The 22,089-nt window shown below is 47.8% G+C and overlaps 2 protein-coding genes across 3 annotated transcripts in view; both read left to right on the top strand.

The window, feature by feature from the left end:
• The window catches only part of NSDHL (NAD(P) dependent steroid dehydrogenase-like), a 29,920-nt gene extending 25,108 nt beyond the window's left edge, over nucleotides 1-4,812 (top strand). For both annotated transcript variants that reach the window (XM_032397467.1, XM_032397466.1), the window contains 3 exons: nucleotides 1,356-1,498; nucleotides 2,521-2,623; nucleotides 3,689-4,812. In XM_032397467.1, coding sequence (XP_032253358.1) covers nucleotides 1,356-1,498; nucleotides 2,521-2,623; nucleotides 3,689-4,021 — 579 coding nt within the window. In that variant the 3' untranslated portion in view covers nucleotides 4,022-4,812. The remainder of the gene's footprint in view (nucleotides 1-1,355; nucleotides 1,499-2,520; nucleotides 2,624-3,688) is intronic.
• A 15,702-nt stretch (nucleotides 4,813-20,514) lies between these two features.
• ZNF185 (zinc finger protein 185 with LIM domain) overlaps nucleotides 20,515-22,089 on the top strand; it is a 73,718-nt gene continuing 72,143 nt past the window's right edge. The window contains exon 1 of the mRNA XM_032397480.1: nucleotides 20,515-20,581. The gene's annotated coding sequence lies outside the window, so the exon portion shown is untranslated. The remainder of the gene's footprint in view (nucleotides 20,582-22,089) is intronic.

Below are 22,089 nucleotides of genomic sequence, written 5' to 3'. Positions count from 1 at the left end.
GCAAGGTTCCTCGGTTGCCATAGAAATCAGAGGCAATTGATGATGATCCCAAGCACACAGGCAGAACTTGGGCTTGACACACAAGTGTTTTCATTTGAACACGCCTTCCTAGTGGCACTCTTGCCCCCCTCCCTTATGTAAATTAAACGATGAAAGGATCTTGCTTTATTTTAAGGAAAAGTACTTGGTAAGGTACTGGTTTCCACCTGGTTTTAACAGCAATCCGCGTTGAGTAACGAGCACTGAGCCTTTGGACTCCAGGGCTCCAGGGACCCTGACAGCGGCTAGCTCCAGACTAATGTCCAAGGAGAATATTACCATAAGGACAGACTCGCTTGAAGGCCGTGGATGCTCGTTGACCGCGGACAGCTTGCCTTAGCTGGGGAAGCTGCGAGCACCTCTCCCAGGTGTTTGCAGCTTGTCCCACCCACTGAGGTTGCATTTCGTAGCCAGCACATACCGAGCTAGAGCTTAGGGCTGAATTGGCGTGAATTCCACTGAGCTGCCTCCCATCCATTTGCTATCACTCCAGGTCAGAAAGTTCCAGGAGAACTCGTCTGCAAGAAGACACAAAGGCCTACCCAATCCAGGGGTGGAAGCCTGGCCTTTTGTAAGCTGGAGTCCTGTCTCCAGGTTCTGCCACCCTGCTCCCTGGAGCACAGAGAGCTTCACAGAGCTGCCACCTGCTAGGACTTAACCCAGGAAGCACTGAGGCTTTTGCTGGGCCCTGTGTACTCTCATCCAAGGCACTGAGACTCCCACCTCCTGTGCTCAGGAGGTGCAAGTGACAGCCATGGCTCAGACACAGAACACATCTGAAGACTTGACCTGTTTCTCCCAGACCCTTTATCTTCTCAGTCCCTTCTTCCTGGCCCACTTGGGTTCATCAGAGTCCCTTCCTAGGAGGTGGTACTCAGAACTGAAAACAGCTCAGGACTGGTGGAAACAAGCCCGTGGAACTTAAGGCAGGAGAGGCAGGAGACTCATGACTGACTCATTACCTGGAACCCTCAGATCTTCCCCTGGCTGCATTTGTGCAGTTCAGTCTTGGAACCCAAACCCAGGCCTTTCTCTTTGATCATATTGTTGTTGTTGTTGTTGTAAGTAGGCTCCGTGCCCAATGTGGGGCTTGAACTTACAACCTTGAGATCGAGAGTCACATGCTCCACCGACTGAGCCAGCCAGGGGCCCCTGATCATACTGGTTTTGACCCAGCTGTATCTCCTGTGTTTTCAAATTTGGGTGGTATGGGTGGATGGGATAGAGAAGTAGCCCCAAATTATACCAGAGCAGAAGTCAGCCTCTGTGTCCCCCGTAAGTGGTGCTGCTGACATGCCTCTTCTGCTCTTTTACAGACAGTCCTGGGTGCCAATGATCCTGAGGGGAATTTCTTAACCATGGCCATTCGCCCTCATGGCATTTTCGGCCCAAGGGACCCCCAGTTGGTCCCCATCCTCATCGAGGCAGCCAGGAAAGGCAAGATGAAGTTCGTGATTGGGTAAGTTGGCCCACAATTGGTCTTCTCCCTGACCCCTCACAAGCATCAGTCTTGCTTGGTTAGCTCTTTTATAATGCCGCCTTCTCTGCTGCCCTCTGTGTTGGTTTCCTGGGGCTGCCCCAACAAATGACCACAAACCGAGGGGCTTAAAACAACAGAGATTAATTCTTTCTCAGTTCTGGAGGCGAGAAGTCTGGAATCAAGGTGTTGGCAGCGGGGGTTTCTTCTGGAAACTGAGGGAGAATCTGTTCCAGGCCTTTCTCCCAGCTTCTGGTGGTGGCCAGCAGTCTTTGGTGTTCCTTAGCTTGTAGACAAGTCACTCTAATCTCTGCCTCCACCCTCACGTGAGCGTCTTTTCTGTGTATCTACATCCAAATTTCCTTCTTATAAAGATACCAGCCATTGGATTTAGGGCCTACTCCACCCCAGTATGACCTCATCTTAGCTTGATTACATCTTCAAAGACCCTATTTCCAAATGAGGTTACATCCAAAAGTTCCAGGGAGACATGAATTTGGGTAGGACACTGTTCAACTTAGTATACCATCACGTAGCCTGGGAAAATATTTGTGTCCCTTTTTGAAAATTGAGGAAACAGGCTTGGGGAGGCGGGAGACTGGCACAGGGTCAAGGGCCAGGCCTTGGATCTAGGAAGGCTGGTAGAGGTGTTCACATTCCTTCTCAAAGAAAATGCAGGTGGCGAGGCCTTTGTGGGTGGTGACAGCACGTGGCTGTTTCCCCAGTACACCTTTGCTTCCTTCCTTTTTTTTTTTCCATTGCCACCTTGCCTCCCTGCTGCCCTGTCTTCTTGCTTTGAGGGATTAGAAAGAGATGGTAGAAAGGTGTAGAGGCCAAAGCAAGCCCTTAGCCCTGAGTGTGGGCCATGCCAGGATGGGGCAGGCAGGGCACTGGGCTTTCAGACTCCTTGCTCGGCCCTTACATGTCCCACTGCCTCTGAGGGCCCCAGGTATCCTGGCCCCTTAGCATCTTTAACAGTGGAACCATGCCCCGTACGCCCACAGAAACGGGGAGAACTTGGTGGACTTCACCTTTGTGGAGAACGTGGTGCATGGACACATCCTGGCTGCAGAGCACCTCTCCCAAGACGCGGCCGTGAGTGGGAAGGTAAGGCAGCCCCTCCTCCTGCCCCATGCACGTCTGCCCGTCTTCGGGCTGCATGTCCCTGTGCTTGGATTCATTGGCAAATTGCCTTCATGATCCTGGGTCCTGGCTGATCTGCTTTAGGATCCCATTGGTCCGAGGTTGATCCCCTGTGGTAGGGAGTGTGGTGACATTGCAGTGCCACATCCCTCGGGACAGCCCAAATCCAGAGCCCATGAGCTGGGATTGACCAAGCATTCAGGATCTGGTTCTCCATGTAACGGGACCTGGATACCCACTGTGGACGTGACTGCTCCCAGCAGGGTCCCATGTACATTCAGTGGGGTGCTTGCTACTCATCTTCCCTCCCAGTCATTCTGGAAGTCTCTTCATTTCTCTCCCATTGCCCACCCTTGCTCATGCCTCTCACCCTTCCGGAGGGGTGGATGTATCTCAGTCTCTTGGCATCTGGCACCTGGTGGGCAGGATGGACATGTCAGGGAGGTGAGCTCTCATGCAGAGAGGGGAGAGCACATTAGGGCCCCCTCACCCTCTCCTCCCATTCACAGGGCCCCCCTCTTCCTTGTTTCTCACTACTCCCTTTGGAACCCCCTCTTTGGATCTCATTTTTCTCCTGGACCTCTGCTGTTTTCCCACTCCTATAACACTTAGGGTGGTGGAGGTCGGGTGGGCGTATGGCTTTTGTTTTAGACCAAATACAGCACATTTGAGAAAAGGCATGTGACCTGTTGTTGCATATGAAGATAAGGAGTTTTACCATGATTAACATGATTATTAAATTAACAAACATACCTTCCTGAGTGTAATCTAAGCTTCACTTAAAAATCCTGGCCCATAGATAAAACTTACCTTTCCTGTCTATACCTTTAGTCTGCCCAAATCAAAAAAGCATCTCTCCCACTGGCTGACGTTTGCAGATTGGAGATCTTGGGTGGGCAGGCAGGCAGAGGCCACTGGCTTCCCAAAATATTGGTCCCAGGCTGAGCCAGCAGCTTATGCCTGAGCTCCAAGTTCCAAGTGTGGCCTGCCAGCTGGGGAGCATTTTCTAACTTCTTGTTCTCTCTCCAGGCATTTCACATCACCAATGACGAACCCATCCCTTTCTGGACATTCCTGTCCCGCATCCTGACAGGCCTCAACTACGAGGCCCCCAAGTACCACATCCCCTACTGGGTGGCCTACTACCTGGCCCTCCTGCTGTCCCTCCTGGTGCTGGTGGTCAGTCCTGTCATCCAGCTCCAACCCACTTTCACACCGATGCGTGTCGCACTGGCTGGCACGTTCCACTATTACAGCTGTGAGAGAGCCCAAAAGGTCCTGGGCTACCGGCCACTGGTCACCATGGATGACGCTATAGAAAGGACTGTGCGGAGTTTTTATTACCTGCGGAAGGTCAAGTGATGCAGCCCAGAGACTGGGCCCTCGCAGTGCCTTCCCCGGCTACTAACTCTCCCCTGTGGACCAACAAACTAACCTCCTTCAGGTGACTTTCTTCTGAGCTTAGGTCTCCTCCTGCCAGTTAGATGAGAGCACACCCAGCTGTTCCATGACCACAAGGGTGGAGGAAACCGGAGCCATTTCTCCCATTTGTCGGATTGAATTTGAATTTCTTAAAGCAGGCAGCTTCATATTCTACTGTTTTGTGTTCTCCTCTCCCTCTCCCCTACTCCCCCCCACTCCCACCCCTCCTCTCTCCTGGGTTACTTATCATTCCAGCATCCTCCTACATAATCAAGGAAGCTGTAGAGAAAAAAACAATCCATTTGCTAATGGATGATGGGAAACTAGATTTACTTCCATGCAAACCAGTACTAGAGTAGAAGCCACGGACTGTTCAAGGAGCCACATATTACACATATCCTAGAAGAAAAGCAGAAGTTTTAAACACATGGTGAAACTTCAAATAGATGCAGAATTTAAAGCAAAAACTTTTTAAAAGCTTAAATACTTGTTACCCCTCCCCCCATGAGTCTCTAGAGGGAAAAGACCTCTGGGTGGGCACCTCCTTCTATGGTACAGCCGCTGTGCCTGCTGCATTGTTTTTGCATAAAACATTCTTTCATGGACGTGTCTCTCTCTCTCTCTCTTTTTTTTTTTTAAGAGTTTATCCATTTATTGGCCAGAGAACGCGTGCATGTGAGAGAGAGAGAGCACAAGCAGGGAGAGCGGCAGACAGAGGGAGAAGCAGGCTCCCCGCTGAGCAGGGAGCCTGATGCGGGACTCGATCCCAGGACCCTGGGGCCATGACCTGAGCTGAAGGCAGACGCTTCACCGACTGAGCCACCCAAGCATCCTGACATGTCTCTCTTTATCAGCGGAGCCCCATTGTCCTTTTTAGTTACAAGGTGGTAGTGTGCCCCAGTGGCCTGCCATTTCAGCTGTGTAGCTCTTCTAACATGGGACATGGAGCTGGTTGACAGTAAGCCATTGAAAAGGTCAGAGAGAAGAGCATTCTTTATCTGCTTGGAGTTTGGGCAGAAACTCCATGAGATGATGTAGAAAGGACTGTTTCTCTGCAGCTCACACTCATAGAACCCTTCAGGCCAGTCTCCAAAAGGCAAAGCACATAGGATTCAGTGTTCTCTATTTTCTGGTGATGTTCTGCTTACAGAACCTGATTTCTTCCCAGACTAATCGAAATGTAATGTTAAAGACTTCTGTTTTCTTCTCTGCCTTTGTCCAGGGGTGGAGAGGCAGCCGGGGACACTGGAATAAAGTGAAGATATTGTACATGCCATGAGGTTTGTGTGATAGGAACATCACACCCACCTGAGGGGAGACTGCTATGTTGATGGGGCAAGGGAGCACAAGTAGAAGTAAGACAAGGTCTTTGCCCTTAAGGTACTTAGAATAGAGGAGCTCAAGATATGTTCACAAGCCCCTGTAATACCAGACAAAAAATAATGCACCTGAGACAAGGTGGTGTAAGTTCAAGGAGGGGAGACATGGCTTCCAGGCAAGACCATCAAAGAGACTTCCAACGAGGAGGTGACAGCACTGAATTGGACTTGAAGAATGAATAGTCAGTAGGTACAGGCCCGTAGGTGGCACTTCAGGCTGAAAGGTCAGGTTCAGAGTCAGTGGCTTTTTATAATCTCATTAACAGTGTGTTTGTCTTTCTTGGATTCAGTAAGTACAGGAGTGACCAGCATGGCTCGGGGTTGGGGGCGTGGAGTAGTGGGAAGTTGGGTTGGCTGAAGAGATAAGCAGGGCTGAGGATGCCAAGCCAAGAGAGCTAAACTGTCTCCTATAGGCATGGGAAACCATTGACAGTTTACGCAGTGGAGGACAAAAATCAAGAAACTTATGTCGCCACCCTGTGTGGAGCCGGGGAGATCACTTAGGAAGTGGCAAAGGTCTGGGCAATGATGCAGCCATGGAAATACAAATGAAGCTTTAGCTGAAGCACCTGGAAAGAACTCAGAGCTCGCTGCTTGATTTCCTATGAGGAGTGGGAGGGAGGAGGAGGCCAGGGCATAGGACTGATAGACTCTGCTTTCAGAGCTGCTACGAGGAGACTCATGCCTAAAAGAGTGAGGCTGACAGACCAAAGTGCCCTCAGCTTTGTCCTTTCAGCTCTCTTGGGAAAATGCTAGCAGCTGCCTCTACAAAAGATGTCCCTCATCGAACTCCAGACTGTCCAATCTATTCGTATCTTCTACTTCCTGAGGGAACCTCTTGTCTGCTCACCTGTTTTATTCACCCATTCTTTCTACATGTTTGTGGGGCACTGCCTGGGCTTCAGTGGTCAATAAAACAGGCACAGCCTGGAGCTGATATTGCAGTGGAAACACCCTCCCTACCCCAGACAGATTTTATGGCTGCTCCTTGCTCTGCCCTGCATTCCTGACTCAGACCTATGTCACCCCATCTGTTTGTAGAAAGTCTGACTGCCCAGAAAGCGTAGCCTCTGCGACCCCCTAGGAGCTCGTTAGAAATGATGGGGCCCCACCTCGGACCTTTTGAGCGGAGACTCAGTGGGCCTGCTGCTGTGTTTACAGGCCCCACCCATGGTTCCAAACCACCGAAGTGGACTCCCACCAGGTCACCAAGTCCAGCTAGAACCTTGCCTCAGCCATTGCAAGACTGAACTTGTCCCGCTCACCAGCCTAAGTCCCCAGGCCACTCCAACCCATCCCTTTTCTGATGGCTGATAACTTTGCAGCACACTTCCCTAAAATGACATCCTGGATAACCGACCTAGGCCTGCACCGCCCTCCACTACCCTCCTCCGTGGCACATCCATCTGTAGAATCAGGCTAGAGGGAAGGCAGTTGTCTGCCAGCTTGAGGACAGCTGAAAGTCCATGTTCAGTTCTTCATGTCCATTGGGGAGGTCTCTCATTTCAGTCCCTCTTCCCTCCCCATTGATACTGACCTAGTTCAGCACCAGGGTCAGGTGTACTGGAACAGCCAGGCTGATCTGTCTGCCTCCCCTGATCCAGCCTTTATGTGTCTCCAGGTTGTCCTTCCTAAAAGAGACCTAGATCTGTCCCTCCTCTGTCAAAAACACTTCAGTGGGTCCCAGCTTTCTCTTGAACACCTTCTGTGGCCAGTTTATCACAACCTGTTCTCAGCCCACCTTTCCAGCTTCTTCCACTGGACTTCACACTTGTGCGCCAGCCATACTGCTCATGACCCGTCAGACATCCCCTTACTCAGGTTGCCCTGGCTGCCTGCCATGCCCTCACCTTGTTATGTCCCCTAATACAGAATAGCCAGATCCCTTTCCCCACAAAAGTCTACTCTGATCTTCCCAATTGGAGATCATCTATTTGTTCTGGGCTCCCAGGCTGTAGCTCTCAGTCTTTGCTTTATTTAGTGTGTTCCCTCGGTGTACTTTCTCCCACCCCCACCAGGCCAGGAGCTCCTTGATGGCGGAGCCAACCAGTGTCCCCACAGAGTAGGTGCTCAAGAAATGTGGGTAACCACGTGCCTGGCTTGCAATCCTAGGGTAACAGCAGCAACAAAAGGAAAGAGCCAGTGGGACTGGTTGGAGCAGAGGTTCCAGGCCTGGCACTCGTGTGTGGAATTGGGAGGTCTGTGAACCCCAGGAATTGGACGCAGCCTTGGGGGCATCTGAGTGTGTTTTGTCGGGAGAGGGCACAGAGCTGGGATTAGCTTTTCAAAGATGACTGCGGCCCGATACAAAATTCAAGCCAGTGGGGTGGGCACCAGCAGCTGTAGGGAAGCCCGCTTTGGGGTAAGGGTCCAAGAGAGACAAGCTGAGGGTGAAGAGGCCAGAGTAGGGATCCCGGGCTTCATTAGCATCTTCATCTGCATGTGGTCATGGACCGCAGGGTGGCTGTGGCCAGCTGTTCTGTCTGTGGGCCCTTGTCTCCCCCCCCCCCCCCCACCTAACCCCACCAGGCTAGCCTCTAAGTTCCTCTGGCTCCTCAGCTACATTCTCGGCACATCTCACCTCGGGGTATCTCGTCCTGCTGGGCCTGCAGCCTCCTCTTTCAAATGTCATCTCCAACATCATTCACTCCTCACAGCTTCCTCCCCACGGTCTCTGTCTTCTGGCTTCCTGCAGAGCCCACCCTGCATTGCCGTCAGTCATTGGCTTAGCTGTCCAGATCTCCAACAAGCCACTACATTCCTCAAGGGCCAGGGGCTTTTGATTTGTTTCTCTGCCCAGTAAGTGTGACCAGACTGAAAGGGCATTAAGAGGACAAAGCTACTAACACCCACATTGACCAACTGGGGGAACCCCAGAGAGAAGTCATGGCCAAGGGCACTCAGGCAATTAGCAGAGCCAGGGCTAAACCACAAGCTCCCGATCCCCAAGCCAGTGCATCCCACATTACTCATCTAGATTCATGCAGCTAACACAGCAAAGGTGCTCATCTGGGAAGGGACACAGGCTCTAATCTGAGACTTTGCAACATGAAGGGCTGAAAGGGCACAAAGAAGAGTTAGGAATGGAGACAAAAAAGAGGCATGTTGAGCTCGCCTGTGTGGCTCAGATGGTTAAGCGTCTGCCTTCAGCTCAGGTCATGATCCTGGGGTCCTGGGATCGAGTCCTGCATCGGGCTCCCTGCTCAGTGGGAAGTCTGCTTCTCCCTCTGCCTCTGCCTCTCTCTCTCTCTCTGACTCTCATGAATAAATAAATAAAACATTAAAAAAAAAAGAGGCATGTTGAGAGACACTAGAACCCTTCCATCAGCAGCACGCACCTCCTTCCCCCAGCACTGCCTAGTTGTCGATTATGGAAGACTCCAGATGATAGTGGACCCAAATTAGAGCCTTCCCTTTCTCAGGTCTGTCTTTCACCCACTCAGCCCCCAGGAGGTGTGTTCACATTAGCTCCTTCAGCCCAGAAAACTTTCTTGAGTGAGCTGGGTAGGAGAGAAAAGGGGGGAAGAGGGTGAAGGCCTCTTAGCCTTTCCCTGTACTGCAACTCTTATGAGACACCTCTAGTAAGTACTGAGAGACACACACACCATTGGCTTTATTCTCTGGGGGGACCATCAATTCAGAAAATATTAACTGAGCACCTGCTAAGTCCAAAGGGATGCAGAAGTGACCAAGATAGAGCACTTATCCTCAGAGAGTCCCACAGAGAAAGTAATAACCCAAGTGCTCTTTGCCTTAAGAGCAAAGGTCCACAGACTGAACTTGGGGTCAAATCCTATTTGCCTGTGCTTTGGTCAATAAAATGTTATTGGCATATAGCCACACCCATTGGTTTACATATTGTCTATGGCTACATCCATGCTACAATGGCAGAGTTGACCAGTTATGAACAGAGATCTTGTAACCCACAAAGCCTAAAATAGTTACTACCTTCCCCCTTACAGGAAAAGTTTGCCAATGTCTGCTTAAGAGTGACTGATAGGGGGCGCCTGGGTGGCTCAGTCGTTAAGCGTCTGCCTTCGGCTCAGTCATGGTCCCAGGGTCCTGGGATCAAGCCCCGCATCGGGCTCCCTGCTCCGCGGGAAGCCTCCTTCTCCCTCTCCCACTCCCCCTGCTTGTGTTCCCTCTCTCGCTGTATCTCTCTCTGTCAAATAAATAAAATCTTTTTTAAAAAACTTGAAAAAAAAAGAGTGACTGATAGGCCAACAGGCACATGAAAAGATGCTCAACATCGCTCATCATCAGAGAAATAGACATCAAAACCATAATAATATAGCACCTCACACCCATGAGGATGGCTACTTTCAAAAAATAAATGAATAAATAAAACAGGGTGAATCCAATTTGGCCAGCTTGAGAAGATAAGGAATGGCATTCCAGCTTCCAGGCCAAGGGAACCACCATGGTCTGTGACTGGAAATGGTAGGAAATGAGGTTGCAGGGGTCAGGGAGCTGGGACTTGATTGCCCTCTGCCCTCTGAAAAGTGACATGGTGGCATTTGTGTTTGGATGGTGGAAAGAGTTCAAGGAGAAGGACCAGAGGCAAGCACCACTATAAAACCGTGGCTTGTGGCCCCTTCCTCCATCTTCAGAGTGCATCACTCCAATCTCCACTTCCATCAACACATCTCCTCCTCCAGAAGTGGACATTTTGGGGAGCAATTACTCAGTCTACCACAGTGGCTAATAAGGTACATGAGGTCTAGAAAAGCACTGCTCTGGGCTTTTCAGCAGGGCAGGAGTTTCCTGGTCTTCTAAGGTTTGCCTAGCAAAACCAGTGAAGTATGAGGTTCTATCCGAACCCAAGTACAGGGTAGTGAGATGACTAGCTAAGGCTTGGCCAGATACAGTTCTGTCTGAAGTTTGCATGGAAGGTATTAGGGCCTGGGTATAAGGCAGGCCTCCAGCTAGAAGGGGGCCAGAGGACAGGCAAGTCCCAACAGGCTCAACAGTCATGAATCTAGGGAGGGGCATCCCCTCACCAAGCTGGCAGGGAGAGGCAGGCCGCTGGGTAAAGGGCCAATGCTCCAACCTATCTCTGACAGGCCCAGGGCTTCAAGCAAACTGCTGGATCCCTGCAGCCCTGTCTGCCAAATACTATTCAGATAATTCACTGGGCTAGTTTGGCACCAACTGATGATTGCAAAACCTGTACAGAGGTCACTAATGGGATGGTGCTGGCTTAGAAGGTGCTGAGAAATGTGGGTGGATCTGCAGGGCAGGTTTACAAAGGCCTGAGAATCCAGTGGCCCAGGTGAGCAAGTGTTAGGTCTCATTTCCTGGTAGGAGAGGAAGTAGGATTTAGACATGCCTCTCTGTGCTGTATTTGGGGCTGGGATTAGTGTTGAGAGAAGTGAAGCTCAGAAACTAAGCTAAGGCCACACAAAGACCATCTAGCCATAGCCAATCATAGGGCCCCTGTTAACAGTTGATTGTCTGATTGCTCTCTTCTCCGAAGTCAGTTCTGGCCAGACCACTGAATGCTAAGAAGCTGCTTTCAGTGTGGAGGGGCCCAAGATAACTGACACCTACGGCCCCTCTGGGCCAGGGGCTTCACAGGCAGTCTGCTCAGGAGCTTTAAAGGGACTCCCGTGGGACCAAGAAGCCCATTGCTAATGGCAGCGCGTGAGGGCCTCTCCTTGGAATGCCTCCTGCCCTCTTTGCCTGGCTGTCTACTACAAGTCTCTACTGGGCGGCAGCCAGGCCAGGTGAGGCTCCTGCTGGTGCCCGCCCGGGGCTTCTGCCACCGATGACACTAGCGCAAAGTTCCTGGTTCTTGTGCCTGCCTCCCTCCACACTAAGGAGTCCCCCAAGGCAGTGCGTGCTTGGGACCTCCCTGTGACCCCTGCAATGGCACCATGGAGCCGACCGACCTGTCCCCACCCCAGCAGGAGTGCTCCACAGAGCCCGAGAGAACCCTGCAACAGTGAGAAAACAGTAATGACCCATTTTCAAATCAGGTCACAGTCACAGGCACTGGGAATTAGGACATCAACATATCTTTTGAGGGGACGTAATGCAACCCATAACAGTGCCCATCTGATCTCTAGTGGCCAATGAGTGCTTCCTGCCTGTGAGTTTCCCCCTAATCTTTTTCCTCAGCACAGGAACCTAGGGGTGACTGAGAGAGCCAAAAGCTTCCAGAAGGAGCTGAACAGAAGATTCTAGGTGTGCTACTATTCTCAAATTGAATTTTATCAGTTACATTAATATGGGGTCATTCAGGTGGGCCCTAAAGCAATATGATGGTGCCCTTATGAGAAGAATAGGGACGCAGACACAGGGAAGACAGCTATGTGGACTACAGAGGCAGAGACTGGAGTGATGTGACCAGGAGCCAAGGAATGAATGCCTGGGGCAGCACTGGAGGCTGGAAGCTGGAAGAGGTAGGAAGGATCGCCCCCTGGAGGGAGCACGGCCCTGCCAGCCCCTTGATTTCAGACTCCCGGCCTCCAGAGCCATGAGAGGATAAATGTCTGTTGTGTTAGTCCCTCCACCACCACCAGCGTCTGGCACTTGATTGTGGCAGCCCCGGCCAGTCCTGCAGACACTGGCACAAATGTCTCCTAGTTGCTCACAGCAAGACAGAAGCAGAAGCCTTGCCCATCTTCCCATTCCAGCGGCAGTGCTCCTTGTGCTCCTCCTGAGCTTGCCGCTCTCACCCCAATCGTGAAGAAACAGGACTCCTCAGCTTCAAAGCGCTTTGGACATACTAATTAACTCTCAGTTAATTGGATGAAATAATGTGAAGCGCTAGTGACATCATTTCCATTCTGTGCCCAGATCTAGCCACAGGCAGTCTGGTGACTGCTGGGCTGTGAGCCTCATCCTGTGGTAACATGTTATGCCTTTTACAACTGTCCCATAGAACACTGATCAGGGAGGGCCCTCTCTCCTCCTCAGCTCCATGGGCTTCAGAAAATGACCATGTGACACAAATGGCTTCTGTGATTATGTGTGTGTGTGTCTGTGTGTGTCTGTGTGTCTGTGTCTGAACTACACACCCCGGCACTGTCCCGCATAACCGAAATGCTCTTAATGGAAGTTCTAAACAAAAGCCAACAAAAACTCAGATGTATCTTCAGATATTCCACAAAATAACCCTGTGGGGCCTGTGTACCCCCTTCCTTCTAGAACCAGGAAGAATCCCCTTACCCTTTATGTTCAGGGCCCCAGTAGATGAGCAGTACTCGAGCTGGGCAAGTAGCTGCTTGCAAGGCCTGGAGACGAGCCCATTCCAAGTCAGAGTGGAGAGAGTTTCAGACCAAGGCCTGCAAGGCATGGTGGGGAGGGGCAGGGCTGGGGCTGTCCCCACCATACCAGGGTCCCCCATGGATAGATAGTGGGTATGCTGTGATATGCAGAATCATGGGAACGGGTTGATATTAACAGTCTCGTCCCAGGTATCCCTGACTCTACTCAGGCTCCCCTTTGTCCTCTGCCCAGCATCCAGGGGCTCCATGAGCCAGGCAGTCTGCTCTTGCCATCTCTCAAAGGTTGCCCATTGCCCTCACCTTCTGTGTCCCAGCAAGTAGTCTGGAACATTATCAATGGTACCTACAACAAATAAAGACAGGCCATTCCTGTTTAATTCTCTTTGAATCCTGCAGATTATTGGGGGGTGGGACCCTCCAAGTCTGGTGCTCTTATGTTTTTAAACTTTGTGGTGAAGCAAAATAGACACTAAAAAGAATATGCATGTCATACATAAGTGTACAGCTTGAACACAGCTCACAAAGAGAACATGTCTGTGTAAAAGCACCCAGCTCAAGAAATGTAGATTTATATTTTATTTATATTTACGTAAATGGAACCACGCAGTATGTGCTCTTACATGTCTGGCTTCTCTTCCTCCAGATTGGAGATACCATGACTTGTTCTTTCTACTATCATGGGCATTGGGGTTGCTTTTGGCTATTAAAAATAGTGCTGCTATGGATATTCCTTGTGTATGCCTTTTGTTGAACATATATATGCAATTGTATTGAGTATATACCTGTTTTAGTTTGCTCGGGTTACCATGACAAAGTACCATCGACTGGGTGGCTTAAACAACAGAAATTTAGCTTCTCACAGTTCTGGAGACTAGAAGTCCAAGATCAAGATGTCAGCAGGTTCAGTTTCTTCTGTGGACTCACATGGTCTTCCCTCCATGGGTGTCTGTGCCCTAATCTCCTCTCCTTATAAAAAGTCATATTGACCTAAGGCCCACTCTGATGACTGCATTTTTACTTGATTACCTCTGTAAAGACCCTAGCTCCAAGTACAGTCACATTGTGAGATACAGGGCAGGGGAGAAGACTTCAGTATATGAATTCTGGAGGGACACAATTCAACTCATAATAATACCTGTAACTGGGATTGCTAGGTCAGAGAACACATATATTTAGCTTTAATAGATAAGAACAAACACTCTTCCAAAGCAGTTGTACCAACTTACCCTCTCCCTGGCAATGTGTGAGTGTTCTAGTTGCCCCCATATCCTTACCAGCACTTGGTATTTTCTGTCTTTTAAATGTTAGATCTTATGCCTTTAATGTGCATTTTCCTGAGAACTACTAATACTGAGCACCTGTTTAGATCTTTTACCTGCTTTCCTATAGGCTTGCCTATCCTTTGTGTTGATTTATAGTAGTTGTTTATTTTGTTTGTTTGTTTGATGTATTCTGGGTGAGCATTCTGTTGGATTTCTGTATTGTGAAGATTTCCTCTCATATTTGGGGTGGCCTTGCATTTCAACAGTGTGTTTTCAAGAACAGAAGTTCTTTGCTTTCATGTAGTTCAGTTTATCAAATTTTTATTTTATATTAATCACTTTTTGTGTCATGGTTAAGAAATCTTTGACCACTCTAAGTTCACAAAGATATTCTCCTGTTTTTCTTTCTTTTTTTTAGAAAGCATCTTTCTACTAACATCTTTATTTTATTTTTTAGTTTCAGAGGTAGAATTTAGTGATTCATCAGTTGCATACAGCACCCAGTATTCTTTACTTAAATCGCCCTCCTTAATGCCCATCACCCAATTACCCCATCTCCCCACCAAGCTCCCGTTTATCTTTTAAAAGCTTTGTTGTTTGGAGCACCTGGGTGGCTCAGTCGATTGAGGTTGAACATCCAACTCTTGATCTCAGCTCAGGTTCAAGCCCCACACTGGGCTCCACACTGGGCATGGAGCCCACTTAAACAAACAAACAAAATAAAAGCTTTGTGGTTTTGCCTTTCACATTTAGATCTGCAGTCTGCCTGCAACTGATTTTTTGTATGATATGTGGCAGGATCCATGGACATTTTTTTCCATATGAGTACCCAGTGAAGTGATGTTGTGTCCTTGTAAAGGTATCATCTAGGGGCACCTGGGTGGCTCAGTCGTTAAGCGTCTGCCTTCGGCTCAGGTCATGATCCCAGAGTCCTGGGATTGAGCCCCGCATCAGGCTCCCTGCTCAGCGGGAAGCCTGCTTCTCTCCCTCTCCCTCTCCCCCTGCTTGTGTTCCCTCTCTCGCTGTCTCTCTCTGTCAAATAAATAAAATCTTAAAAAAAAAAGGTATCATCTAGATGATGTTAATTTTGATCACCTAGTCAAAGTGATAGCCAAGTTCTCCCCTGCGTAGTTACATTTCCCCTCCATGCAAATAATTTTCACAAAACTTGCCCCCTCCCCTTAGATCCAGCATCCATTGATGATTTTTGCAGTGATGATTGCAAAATGACAAGAAAAGTGTTTTTAATATCATGTTATAGATAATGTTTATTGGAAAGTCCATCCTCTTCTGGTGGTGCTAGCATTTCATTAGGTTCTCCAACACTTGGTAAATCTTCTATTTTCACAATAAGAGAGCAGGTCTCAGCCTTAAAGCATTCATAAAACTACAATATTTTAGATAATGTGTCATATTATTCTCTTTTTATTGTAATGTTTCTTTTTATGGCTACCTTCGATTTATGACAAATGCCTAGTTTCCTATTTGCAATAGCAATATAAACTTTGCCTTTTATTTAAATATATATGAGTTTTAAAGAGAGGCAATTTAAATAACACATTTTAAGTAAATAATTATATATGTGGTACTTAGATATGGCAAAAATTGGTGAAGATAGCACACAAGTAACTAATGGGTGGGGAATACTGACCCCCTGGTAACATGTCCTAGTTCCACAGGTACTTTCCCAGGCTCACCTGTGACACCATTCCTTATCAGACACATACTATAAAAGAACTACATTTACTATGTTTCAGGAAATGAATGAAAAACTCAAAAGATATCTACAGGGAACAAGATTGAAATCATAGAGAGTGTACCCTCTGACAAGAGTGCAAATAAGGTACACAATGATAATAAAAACATAGCTGGAAAATCTTGGCATGTTTGGAAATTAAACAACATACTTCTAAATAACTATAGGTTGAAAAATCATAATAGAAAGTTGAAAATATTCTGAATATTTTAATACAGAAAATACTACATATAAATTTTTTTTTTTTGAGTGGAGGTGTATCAGTCAGGGTTTAAGCAAAGAAACAAAATCAGTAGTAGCTGTATAAAGAGATTTATTACCAGGAATTGGTTTACATCATGGTGGGGGCTGACTAGGAAGCCTGAAATGCATAGGACAGGCTGTGAAGAAGGGCAGGCCTCCTGGGAATGGCAACTTCAGCTCCTGCTAGAGAGTTCCAGCTCTGCTCTTAAGGCCTTTCAGTGTTATTGAATCAGGCCCACCCAGATTATCCAATGTAATCTCCCTTAAAGTCAATTGACTATGGCTTTAATCACATCGATAAAATGCCTTCACAGCAGCACCTAGAAGAGTAACTGGGGATGGTAGCCTGGTCAAGTTGGCATGTAAAATCAACCTTTATGGGATAGATGACTTTTAATTGCTGATTCAATTTTTAAAAGGTTGTAAGACTAGTTGGACCTTTCTAAGTTGCATTTTTTTCTATGAATTTGTATTTTGTTTCGAACTTCTAGATTATCCTGCAATTGCAAACCAAGTCTTGCAGGGTCAGCTCATATTAATGTAAATGCTGAAATTCAATTTGAGAACAATAACACACCAACAGTCAAACTTTCTAATGAAATGCATTTCAAATAACATCCTTCAATTACCTTCATATCCTTGGTGTCCTTGACACCTTCATGCCCCAGGACCCGAGGCTGACAAACCGGGTTGAGGAAGGTTCCCAGCCCTACAACTGCTCTAGCCCCACCCCTGCATTATTCTCCTGAAACTCCCTACCCCACCCTGGTGCCTTACTCAGGAGCCACAGTCCTTAATCTCTGGAGTGCACCTGAGTCTCTGGGGACATTTGTTATAAATGTCAATAGTCAAACCTCATGTCAAAGAATTTGGAGCTCTAAGAATAGAGCCTGGACATGTGTATGTTTCAAAGGTTGTCCCTGCCCCTCCTGCCCTGCACCTTCAGAAAGGTTCCTCTCAAGATAACCTTTGACCTTCTGTCTGACAGAGGAAGTAGAATTTGTCAAATATAAAGTCTCTTGGCACCCCACCCACACAAGAGGTGTGCATCCATGTGTGTGTACTGTCCCTTGTAGGGCTTTCAGAGCCAGGCAGCTGAGTTTCCTGGGGAAAGTTAGTGGGACCCAGCAGAGTTTTTTCTGAAGGGCTCTGGCTACCTTGGATTGCTCTCCAGGCTCACTCACTCCTGAGTGGAGTGGCCTTGGGCAAATGACCTCATCGCTCTAAGCTTCAGTGTCATCTGGACTATATGTAGTTCTCTTTCTCCTTGCAAGCAGCGAGATGGTCAAGGTTGGGCTGCCCAAATGCAAGTCATCTGATCTTTCTAGAAATACCCAGCTAAAATCCAATTACATGCTTTCTTTCAAATGTGGATTTCTGCAGATGTTTAAACTCCGGCATCAGCAGCAAGTTGCATCAGCCTCTCTTCTATTTAAAGCCCGTACAATTCCAATAATTTAATTTTGACCAAAGGAAGAAAGTGTCCTTACAAAGTGGCAGAGAAAAGGGAAGCCAAGGCCCTCAAGAGGATTTCCCCAGGACATCTAGTAACAGAAGCACTTAGCATTGTGTCTGGCACATAGTAACCCCTTCAATAAATATTAGTATCACTAGTGGTATGACTAGTGCAGCTCCCACAAATGCCCCCAATCTGGTTCCGCGTTTACTGGCTAATTGAGCTAATAGAAGTGGAGGTTAGGAGTCCAGCTCCACCACTTGTTAGCTGCGTGACCTTGGGCCTTTATCTCCTCACATGTAAAATGAGGACAATCGTAGTGTTTACCTCACAGGGTTGCTCTGAGGATGAACTGAGATGATTTCTGTACAGCTCTGGGCACGGTGTCCAACAGAAAAGGCATTAAATAAATGTCAGCTATTGTGTACCACTGATCACTCTCATCAAGCAAGCCTTGCCCATCCATTAACAGCATCTTGGGCAGGTTTCAGAAGTTTCTCTTCTCTTTCAGTTATCAAAACCGAAGCAGATTCAAATGCCAGTCTCAGACTCAATTTAATTCTCCCTTCTAAGTGCAGCCTCCCTGAGGTCCTCTCGCCACTACATCCTCTTTGAGAAAATTAGGGACACTGGCTCAGGGGAGAGTTGTGAACTCTTTCGGGGGTTCTTTGGGAGCCTCTCCACTGTCAGTCCCCTGCCATGCACCAACCAGCTCCTGCTCTCCTTCCTTCCCTAGTGGGGGGAAGCAGCAGGGGCTAGAGACAATGGCAAGGCCTGTATTGCCATCTTTCGTACATCCTGGGCATTTTTAGCTGGTGGCTAAAATAGTGCTTGGCTCTTAGTGGGAACAAATCATTCGGGAATGGCTCCTGGTGCCATTTTGGGAGCAAGCAGGTGAAACCTAGTGGGCATCCTATTCCCTCTCTGCCATACTCACTCCCTCCCAGATCAAGTTTCTGTTCCTTGCAACAGGATGTGTTTTGGAATATGTGACTCCTGGCTCCTGATCTCTGACCTCTTCTTCTCAGGCTCCTTCCTCATAAGGAATTCCTTTTGGTGGAGCTGGTCAGGGCTCCTCCCTGACCTTCCTTATCATTACATGCACTCAACCGTTCTCATACTGCCTAAGTGATGCCATGTCTTCTGTGGCCTCCAGGGTTCATTGAAAATTGCCTCTACCCCAACAGGCCTCCACCCTGGACAGTCCTTCTGAGCCTCAGCCCCATAATATCCTGCTGTCAGCTCATCTTCTCCACTTGGCTGTCACATGGGCCCTTCAGTCTCACTATCTCTCAAGCCATGTTTATTATGTGCCCCTCAGAAAGGCAGTCCTAAATTCCTACCCCATTCCCTTCCCATTCCCTTCCTCAATTATTTCACATGAATAAATCTAATTCCCAAGTAAAAGATTAGTCCAAATAACTGAAGCAAGTAGGCACCCTCTCTCTTTCTCATTCGTAGCCCAAACTCCCTCCCGGTTAAGCCCATTCCTTATTCTAACGAACAACAAACATCCTCTTTGTGCATAGGCCTAACAGTTTAACCCCTCTAAACTGAGGGAGGAGAGGGCTACTGGGGGTCTCCCTTGTCCAACCTGGGAGTGGCAGCCAGGGAAAGGGGAGATGAAAGTATATCAAAGTAGCCACAGATGAGCTAATAAAAGACAAACGAATGTGAGTCCACATTTACTTAGCTTTATGTGGAGTTCTGACTTCGTGTGCCATTTTCCCGATCCCCTCCCCTCCTTCCCAAGCTCATGGAGCAGGAGGGCCCCCTCTCTCACCCACCCCCATTTAGGGTTGGTTTATGGCATTTAAGATTCTTATCTCTTCTGTCATTTTTTTTCTTCCTTCTATTATTTTGAAACACATGCTGACCCTCTCTCCCTCCCCTGCCTTTTTCCCTAGGGAAAGATAATAAATGAATAAAGATGTATTCATCCTGAAAAAAACTGCTGTTGAGTCCAACTTTTACACATAGGGAATGAGCTGCAAAGAACCTTGATCTGATGGTGGCATTTCACTGATAGGAGATTCGCTCCTTCCTTCCCTCTCTCCCTCTCCTTTCCTTCTTTTTGCAAACATTGACAGAGCAGCCTGTGTCCCCTGTGGGCACAGCCAGGAGCTAAGACCTGTGACCTGAAGGAGGTCTCAGCCACCCCAGGAAGATATGACTTCACCTTCTACCTCTGCCTCCTCCTTCCTGAGGCCTGAGGCTCTAAATGGGTATGGTCTCTGCCACATCCAGGCTCCACTCCAGTCTATTCTTTCCATTTTCCCCAAACATCCCTCTGTCCTCTCCCCACTGGCTCCCACTACATCCTTGCCCTAGTCTTCCAGGACTCAATGGCTTTTTAAGCCTCTTAGGCACTTTTGTATCCCCTACCAGACAGAGCCACCTGGGACCAGGGCCTGGTCCAAAGCAGGCACTCAGAACATATGTGTTGCCACGTGAAACCTGCCCCTGGATTCATTACCCTCTGTCCTGTATCACGGGGAGAGGGACTAAGGGATGAAGCTCACGGAGCACCTTCTGGGGTGACTTCATACAATCCTATACAATTTTGTTATTTTACAGCAAATATGTATGACTTTTAAAAGAACTTTAAAACACAATTGAACTTGTTTTAAAAACACACCAAGTCCTTACTGGGCTCCTACTTGTGAACAAGTATTATCCTCATACAAATGTTAAGAGTGGCCAAATGTAATCATGGAAGGACAGCTAAAGGCTGGTAGAGGTGGGGGTGCTCACCATGAAGTCCCACCACTGGATTTCAGTTTTTGTTTTGTATGGCTGTTTTATTAAGGAGAAAGTATATATTCAAGAGCGTCACCTCCAACAAGCCACTCCCTGGAGAGGGACCCACTTGTCAAAGGAGGCTATCTCGGTCTAGAACCCAGCAGTTTGAGCCAAGCCCTTGTGTTACCCGCTTGGTGGGCATACTGGGACAGAGCAGATTGGGCAGTGATGTTGGGAGGTATCCAGCTATGACCGTCTACCTGGAGTTTTGGAACTTGGGTGTTTGCAAAATGGCATCTTTGTTTTCTTTCTTCTTCTTTCTTCTTTTAATGTAGGCTCCACACCCAGCATGGAGCCCAACATGGGACTTGAACCTACAACCTCTGAAATCAAGACGTGAGCTAAGATCGAGAGTTGGACGCTTAACCAAGTGAGCCACCCAGGCCCCCCTTTGTTTTCTTTCTATATTGGAGATGATCCTGTTCCACTGTCCCAACAGTTACTGAGCACTTAGTGTATGCTAGGCCCCATGCCTGTTACAAAGAGGCAGGAGAGGAATGGGAGCTGGTCTTTGCCTTCTGGAGCTTGTGGGCTGTGGGGGAGACAGAGGAAAACCACATGATGACCACATGATACACCCCATGGAGGGACTGAGCTACATGTGTTGACGTGGTAGTCACCCAGAGCTCAGAGGGGCTGCCGTGAGGAGGGAGCATCCCCTTCTGGTGGCTTTCAAGAAACTACAACTGTGGACAGTCCCATTGTAGATCCAGTCCCTTTGTGAAGTCTTTGTTTGTTTTAGGTCAAATTAATTCTTTCTCAGTTCAGGATGATTTCTGATTCTGCCATCCAAGTGTGCTGTAAATGAGTTCATGTTCACCATCTCTACATCTTTCTGATTTTGTAGTATTTATTTCTTCCTAGCTCTGATCTTTACAGACTTAAAACTGCTTTGTTAGAGACACAGGTTTTCATTATTGGAGCTTGCCCACCTCTGACAGTCCGTCATCTCCTTGGCTGTGTTAATGATTTCTCTCTGGGCCCTCTAGGGGGCTGGCCTCTCCTTCCAGCACAGAGGGTGGGGGAGCCCACAGCCACAGGCTTTATGGGGGTGACACATTAGTTTTGGCTCAAGGCAGCACCCAGAAGCAGGAGGAACTCTTTCTTGGGCAGCCCAATAACTGGCCCTGGCTCCACAGCTTGAAAGCTCCCTGGCCAGAGGAGGTCTGGCACGACTTAAGGTTCCTTGTGGAGTCTTTGGAACCTCAGCAGAGCTAGGTGGGGTGGGCTGGGCTGGGCTGGGCTGGCAGGGCTGGCTTGGGTGTTAAGAATAGCTCTCTTTTCTTTTTTGTTTTTATTAGTGTTTTTTTTTTTTATTATTGAAGTAATACACTGTCATAAAAATCAAAGAGTACAGAATGGAATAAAGAGAAAACTCAAAGTACCTTCCCACTCGGCCCACACAAACCCATTGCCAAGAAGCACTGGTTCTGATCAGTTTCATGTGAAACCTCCAGATACTTTCTGTCATATACAAACAGAAATCTAAGAATGTATTTTTTCAAAATCACTCTTTTAAAGAAAAAGGAGATACGTACACTTAAAAAGAATCAACATTACAGAAAATTTAGAAAACAAAGTAAAGGTAACCCCAAATTCATCTCCTAAAGATAACAAGTATTAACATTCTCCAAGGTGTTTCTCAATTCCTTTGAACAGTTTTACAGAAATGAAATCACACTATACATGCTGTCATGTACCTTATGTAAACTGCTTTCCCCCTCTTGTTTAACAATATATTATAGGCATTTTCCATGTCCATAACTAGAGACCCTATAATCATCATCTTGATCAGTCATATATTATCCTGTTGTAAATTTTGAAAGTACCCATTGATGGAAATCTAGATTGTTACTGGTTTTTTCATATCATAAACAA

This window comes from Phoca vitulina, unplaced genomic scaffold (genome assembly GCF_004348235.1).
Source record: "Phoca vitulina isolate PV1807 unplaced genomic scaffold, GSC_HSeal_1.0 scaffold99, whole genome shotgun sequence".
NCBI lineage: Eukaryota > Metazoa > Chordata > Mammalia > Carnivora > Phocidae > Phoca > Phoca vitulina.
The sequence above is the reverse complement of the archived record's forward strand: the minus strand, read 5'-3'. Positions and strand labels throughout refer to the sequence as shown.